This window comes from Mizuhopecten yessoensis, unplaced genomic scaffold (assembly GCF_002113885.1).
Source record: "Mizuhopecten yessoensis strain PY_sf001 unplaced genomic scaffold, ASM211388v2 scaffold10343, whole genome shotgun sequence".
NCBI classification, from domain to species: Eukaryota; Metazoa; Mollusca; class Bivalvia; order Pectinida; family Pectinidae; genus Mizuhopecten; species Mizuhopecten yessoensis.
Window position 1 is genome coordinate 31954 of NW_018408499.1, and position 8113 is coordinate 40066.

At 35.4% G+C, this 8113-nt stretch overlaps 1 protein-coding gene across 1 annotated transcript in view; it reads right to left on the reverse strand.

Annotated features, from left to right (window-relative positions):
• LOC110460253 overlaps positions 1–8113 on the reverse strand; it is a 32291-nt gene continuing 24178 nt past the window's right edge. The window contains exons 3-6 of the mRNA XM_021513071.1: positions 6549–6611; positions 5616–5894; positions 3743–3849; positions 1–2780 (exon numbers count right to left, since the gene is read on the reverse strand). Of these exons, the coding sequence (XP_021368746.1) occupies positions 2721–2780; positions 3743–3849; positions 5616–5894; positions 6549–6611 (509 nt within the window). The 3' untranslated portion in view covers positions 1–2720. The remainder of the gene's footprint in view (positions 2781–3742; positions 3850–5615; positions 5895–6548; positions 6612–8113) is intronic.

The window sequence follows — 8113 nt, forward strand, 5'->3', positions numbered from 1 at the left end:
GGACAACAGGCACGCCTATATAAGTCTTCTCCAATAGGTACCACATATATACAAGTCAAAGTGATTAACGTAAATAATAGATATCATAGACAGTAATGTATTTATATAAAGAGAAATAGATTTTAACATGAAAGCATTGATGGTAGTATTACACAATATTCAGAGAGTTGAATGATTACTTCGGGTAATGTTTAATAATTAAATATGTAAACATCTACTCAAGCTTATACATACTTGCATACCCACATGCCTCCATGTCACACACACCCTCACACATACCCTCACACATACAACACATATATATAAGATGTGTACTCAGCCTAAGTAAGTAAGTAATCTACATTATTACAAGTTACTACATATGTATGTCATAGTGATATATATAATATCCAGACTGTACAATAATAGAGGTCTTTAGTAAATTTCAATCATTCAATTATTATATTATCATCTCTTAAATCGTTCAGTACCATTTATATAGTATAGGACATTAGTTGAAATAAGTTCATCAATATCCTCTGACAGGGTATTATCACCTGAAGTTAACAAAGTTGAATTGGAATAACCAATACGGTCATGAATTTCATGAATTAAATACCTAGAATTAGAGTAATTAGGACAAGTAAAAAAATAATGATCTGTATTTTCAGCAGGTGAACCACAGGCACAAACTGGATCTGGGATAAAAGATGTTCTATAATCTATAAATTTATGATGATTCAAGTCACTTGCATCATTTCTTAATTGGCACAAAAAAATATTTAATTTTCGTGGGCTACAATTTAAAAAAAAATCAGAAATAGCTTCAATAGGATTAGCTATGGTATTTTTAAGATTCCCTTTTAAGGAACTTAGGCTAACTGACCTGGTCAGCGAAGGATCAAGACTTTTCCATGCCTGCATAGTACTAGGAAAGAAGCTTGTATTACAAATATTAGTTCTTGACCTTGGGATATCGAAAAATTTGTGGTGACGCAGGTAATGAATAGTTTGCTGTTGGTTAATGAATGGTTCAATAGTATTGAACAAATAATCAGGGGTTAAATGATTTATAATTTTACACTTTAAAATTAATTTGTGCTTATCTATACAGATTCTAATAAATTTGATTCAACAATAGTGCAATTGTCCCAAATGGAATCTGAATATTCCAAAACTGGTCTAACAATTGAATAGTATAATGCTTCAAGAGTTTTCCTATCCACTTTATGTTTCAACGTACGTAACAAATTCAGCCGTTTACATGCTTTATTGTATATATCATTAATATGATCCCCTAATGTGCCATTTTAATTTAATATGAGTCCTAAGTGTTTATGGAATAAATTTTCTTGAATTACTTGATTATCAAAAATCAACGGAGGGTGAACCCTATTTTTCTTACTTACAGTTAGTGCAACTGTTTTATTAGAATTAAAATTAATTTTCATTGTTTTAGCCCAAGTATTAATAGATTCAAGGTCGTCATTTAACTCAGCAGTTGGTGTTACAATATCATCATCAACGATAACATAGAGAGACGTATCAGCAGCAAATAATTTTGTATTGGTATTTATTTTATGAGTTATATCATTAATGAAAAGTAAGAATAAAAAGGGTCCAAGTACTGAGCCTTGTGGAACACCAGCAGTTATATGTTTAAAGGTAGAATTATAAACATCAAAGATAACTCTTTGTTTCCATCAGTAAGATAACTTTCAAACCATTTATACAAATTACCAGATATGCCATTTTTTTTTAACTGATACAAAAGACCCTTATGCCAGACCCTGTCAAAAGCTTTACTTATGTCACAAAACACTAATCGTACATCCTTACCTTTATCAATGTTATCCATAACTAAATTATGTATTGATATCAGTTGGTTGACTGTAGAGTCTCTAGGTTGAAATCCAGATTTCAGGGCTGATAGGTCATATTACATGTGTTAATACGCAAAAAAATATGACATGGGTATATTCACTGGATAACACAGTACATTATGTGTTAAACATTCATTGGTTTCTAATTTGAATTCCATCAAAAGTTATCAGCATTCAAAATGGACACACACATTTTGGATACCCTTTACATACATATATATCACCATTTGAAGATGAAAATGATAAAACTCGCATAAAAAAACTCCGTTATCATAAAGAAATATCCTTAGGTATGCAACATTTAAAATAATAACAATGATATCAGTGATATTCACACAGACTGTAGCTTAAAAGTCCCCTATGTGGGGATTCTAAAACCATGACCCCAGTCTGTTAAATGACAAAAATAACATAAAATTATTCACCGAATTTGATCTGTATGTGTTTTTGATACAAAGGCTTGATACACAAGTTTCCTGTTGGACTCTCAATAAACGGTTATTACTTTGGACTTAACTTTGTACCATTAGTCCTATTGAGATTGTTTAAGTTAAGACAAAATACTGAAATCCTCTATAAAAAGAAATAGAATTAAACATTTGACTGGTAAAATTATAGGAGTAAACAGTACACACACATTGAACTTTCTTTGTAGTTTTGTTCATTTTGTCTTTTAACTAAAATTCTCAGTCAGTTGAATAAATGTCATCTAACCACAGCTGGAGAATATAAATTGAGCGGCATATACCTAATGTCAATCGTGTAAAGAGAGTGACAAGGGTATAATATCATCGTCTAGGGACCAACAATATACACTTCCACACATCAATAAGGTCGTTTTGGTCTATTGATTCATTGTTAGGGAGGTTCTCCACGTCCATCAATAAGTAACGGCAGGTACTTGTGTACGAAAGGCGTCTGAAATATATGATAAAAGTACCATCCATTTGAGTTTAAAACGACGAATTATAAAGATTCAGCCAATAACTTACTTATGCATCTCATATATATATCGTAACCGTTATACAAATATCGAAGTACTACACTAAGAAAAACTTCATCTCATATAAACCCCAATCAGGCTAATAACCTTTCTGATATATCACAGCGAGGTTAATCATATTTTTGAAATATCACAGCGAGGCTAATAACATTTTTGATATACCACAGCGAGGCTTATAATATTTTAGATATACCACAGCGAGGCTAATAACATTTTTGATACATCACAACGAAGTTAATATCATTTAAGATATATATCTTAATAAGGCTAGTCACATTTCTGATATATCACAGCGAGGCTTATCAAAGTTCTGATATATCACAACGAGGTTAATGATATATCATAGCGAGGCTAATAACATTTCTGATATATCACAACAAGGTTAAATGCATTTATGTTATATCACAATGAGGCTAATTAAACATCACAGCAAGGTTAAAAAACAGTCTATGATATAACACAACAACGTTAGTTACATATCAAATATCCCACTGACTAGACACTGTTAGATACCTCACTGTTATACTGTTAGTAAACCGTATTGGTATTTTAACAGGAGAAAGTTAACATTATTCTATAACGTTCACGATAGTTTTGTGTCCCGTGCCTTGCAATACTTATGTCATTACGATAGCATTCTATTATCTGTGAAGTTTTCTTAAATGACAGGCTATAAGTATGTGTGAACCCTAATTAACTGTCTCCTGAAGACGAGTGCCCATCAGGAAACTGTGTCTCCTCTGTATGGATACTATAACCAACCCTTTAAGGAAAATTTCTTCTCTTGTTCACTGTTACTTGACAATCTCCTCTATTGTCGTTAAATTGAAGTACATTGCATTAATTTAAACGATGATGGAGTAATACGTATACATACCGGTTGACGTTGCTGGTTTGGTACAACCTGACCAGGTGCTGACGGGATAGGCTTGTTCTGTACATCTTGGCCATGTCGACGCATCTGGTTGTCACGTATATTGGCACCTGCGTGTATATCTCGATTTTTAGTGCATTGTTACACTGTTTAAAGATGTTCATTATTCTAGAGTAAGTCCTATTCTCAGTTATTACTAAAAGATGTCTCCATCTATACCAGCGTTAACGTTATCGATGATGTCATTTTACCATCCTGTAACAAGAGGATATCTCTTCAGACCTGGCTCCGTCTTCGATATACCCTTTAAGCAATCTTAATAAAAATGTTCAGTTGATTAGATTGTGATTAAGCCTGAGGTCTTTATGTTTAACTTCGATTTATCCTTAGGGCACGTCCTTTTTCAGAATTTAGCTTGGTGACAATTAGTTAGATCCTTATTTAGCTTGGGGACAATTAGTTAGATCCTTATTTAGCTTGGTGACAATTAGTCAGATCTTTATTTAGCTTGGTGACAATTAGTCAGATCCTTGTTTAGCTTGGGGACAATTAGTTAGATCCTTGTTTAGCTTGGGGACAATTAGTTAGATCCTTATTTAGCTTGGTGACAATTAGTTAGATCCTTGTTTAGCTTGGGGACAATTAGTCAGATCTTTATTTAGCTTGGTGACAATTAGTCAGATCCTTATTTAGCTTGGGGACAATTAGTTAGATCCTTATTTAGCTTGGGGACAATTAGTCAGATCCTTATTTAGCTTCGGGACAATTTGTTAGATCCTTATGGAGCTTGGGACAATTATTTAATTCCTTATTAAGCTTGGAGACCATTAGCAACTTTCTGAATGAATATGATACTGTCCTGAAAAAATATTGAACTTTGGAGTTACATGTATAATTATATTGAATATTATTCTCTAAAAGGTTTTATGGGAATGGATACCTAATGTTCATCAATCATTATAAAAAAAAATGTATTTGAATATACCAAACCGTACCATTGACACATTGTATACCACAATAACTCCAGAAGGACTTTTTGTCCCTTTACTAATTGACAGATCCTCCTGTTTTATTCACATTTCATTTTTAATTTTATGTAATTCTTATAAGATTTAGGCTATTGTCCATTCAAAAAAGTGTCGTAAACAGCATCAACACCTCTGTTTTAACTTCGGAGTAAATGTTTTATTCTATTGTACCTAAACAACTAGGTTGTTGCACCTTATCTTGTTACACTATACAGTATATGTATCTCTATAATAACTCCAATACATCAGGGTCGTGACGAAATCGTCTATCACAAAATCTGTGATTTAACTATTTATATGTTTTTATATTTGACAGCCTTCCTAGATGAAATAAGCTATTCTAAGGTACTGTACACATATACAGTTCATACAACTAACTCCTACACTCACAATAAAGGATTTACAGTGGCTGTGGTGGTGGTGGTGGAGCGAACTACTGGTCATATGTCAGCTGGCTAATAATGCCTGTGTGTTGCAGGGAAATTAAGGTTCTGTTTTTTATTTTTTAGTGCTAACCCACTTGAATATCACAGCACAGATACTGTAACATCCAACCGTTTTATACTCCTCTACAGTATTGAATTTGAGTGGCAGGGGGATATTTCACAACTCATGTTACGAGTACTGCGGGAATTGAACTTCCGACCAGTTTAACTACTCGGCTAAATCTCCCCACTACCACCAAATCTAGATCATTACTAACAAATATAGATTTTTGCAAAATATGTTTTGGTATTAACTGCTTTTAGCAATATGTCATCAAAGGAAATTCTAGATCTGTTCAGTCTTAACATACAGACTTGCTTTGATGTTAACACAATCCTATCGACGTGTTAATGGTTTCTTACCTTCATTAAAGCGAGTGCTTTCCAAATGGTCTAGACGTGAAGTCTTTACTGTTGGAGGATGGTCCAGACGTGAAGTTTGTAATGTTAGAGGATCGTCCAGACATTGAGTTTGTAATGTTGGAGGATGGTCTGGGTCCAGACATGAAGTCTCTACTGTTGGAGGATGGTCTGGGTCCAGACATGAAGTCTGAACTGTTGCAGCTTGGTCAAAGCATGAAGTCTGTACTATTGGAGGATTTTCTGGGTATGAACTCTCTATAGTTGGAGGATGTTCATTCACTAAAGCAACACAAAGAACAATGAAAATGTATTTTATTGTCTTCACACTGCTTCTGTTCAGATATCACGTGTGTCATTACTGCAGTGTATCATACGGAGTTTAAAACCAAACAATGACAAAATATGTCATTATACTTATATACTACTCATTCAGTCAACGTCTCAAGAAGGTGATTTCTATATAGCAATCGCTCATACAGGCATCATGTCGTACCGATTGTTTACACGTTATCTAAAATTAATCTGGACGTGCCAGAATCGCTAAGGGTTTCTTGAAATTGATTACTTTGCAGGAAAGCTATGGTAATGCTATGGTAATGCTATGGTAATGCTATGGTAAAGCTATGGTAATGCTATGGTAATGCTATGGTAATGCTATGGTAAAGCTATGGTAATGCTATGGTAAAGCTATGGTAAAGCTATGGTAATGCTATGGTTCCAAGTCGAACGATTGATTCTCCTGAATTGTTCTTGTTCGTCTTAAATTGAATCATCCGTTTTCGTCAAATAAATATCTTACAAGTATGTTAGTTACTTTCAAATAGTTCAATACATTTTCTTCTGTTAAAACATGTCATATTCAGTCACAATAAATTAGATTTTTTACTTTATGCAGCAAAAACTGATGTGTTCACATTGATTCTAAGCACTGACCTTGAATTATGCACCGGTTTCCAATTACCACATATTGTACAGTGTTACAACAAGGATTTTGTTCTGTAATGAAAAGCAATAGAGTTTTCCATTTTTTCTGCATTTTTTGCTTCATTGCCCCGTCACCACACACATTATAATTCTGCATTACTTTTATAATTTTTTTTTTACTAGTTTTGACGTCATTTTGAACGATAAAAAATATTAACATAAGTTCATTATACATTGGATGTTAAAGTAAAATAAGTAAAGAATAATAAAATGATACTTAAATCTTCATTATTACTGGTGTAACTAGGCATCATATCATTTTAAATCAAAATTATTCAAGAAGCGCTTTTTAACCAGTATATTTGGAAAAATCTCAGAAAGCTACAATCATGCTGTGCTCTTTGTCAAAGTCATTGACACGTACATTATATTAACGTCATAAGAGCGACACATTTCTCTACCTACGACACGACTCCCCACAGCCCTACATACTCTACCGATGACAGCTCTCTCAAAAGCCCTAAAAATGTATATACTCTACCCTCGACACGACTCTCCACAGCCCTACATACTCTACCCTAGACACGACTCCCCACAGCCCTACATACTCTACCTATGAGAGCTTTCTCAAAAACCCTCAAAAATGTATATACTCTACCCTCGGCACGACTCTCCGCAGCCCTACATACTCTACCCTCGACACGACTCTCCGCAGCCCTACATACTCTCCCCTCGAAACGACTCTCCACAGCCCTACATACTCTACCCTAGACACGACTCCCCACAGCCCTAAATACTCTACCTATGAGAGCTTTCTCAAAAACCCTCAAAAATGTATATACTCTACCCTCGGCACGACTCTCCACAGCCCTACATACTCTACCATCGACACGACTCTCCCCAGCCCTACATACTCTACCCTCGAAACGACTCTCCACAGCCTTACATACTCTACCTATGAGAGCTCTCTCAAAAGTTCTAAAACATGTATATACTCTACCCTCGACACGACTCTCCACAGCCCTATATACTCTACCTATGAGAGCTCTCTCAAAAGCCCTAAATAATGTATATACTCTACCCTCGACACGACTCTCCACAGCCCTGCATACTCTACCATCGACACGACTCTCCGCAGCCCTACATACTCTCCCCTCGAAACGACTCTCCACAGCCCTACATACTCTACCCATGAGAGCTCTCTCAAAAGCCCTAAAACATGTATATACTCTACCCTCGACACGACTCTCCACAGCCCTACATACTCTACCATCGACACGACTCTCCGCAGCCCTACATACTCTACCCTCGAAACGACTCTCCACAGCCCTACATACTCTACCCTCGACACGACTCTCCGCAGCCCTACATACTCTACCTATGAGAGCTCACTCAAAAGCCTTAAAAAATGTATATACTCTACCCTCGACACGACTCCCCACAGCCCTACATACTCTACCCTCGACACGACTCTCCGCAGCCCTACATACTCTACCTATGAGAGCTCTCTCAAAAGCCCTAAAACATGCATATACTCTACCCTCGACACGACTCCCCACAGCCCTACATACTCT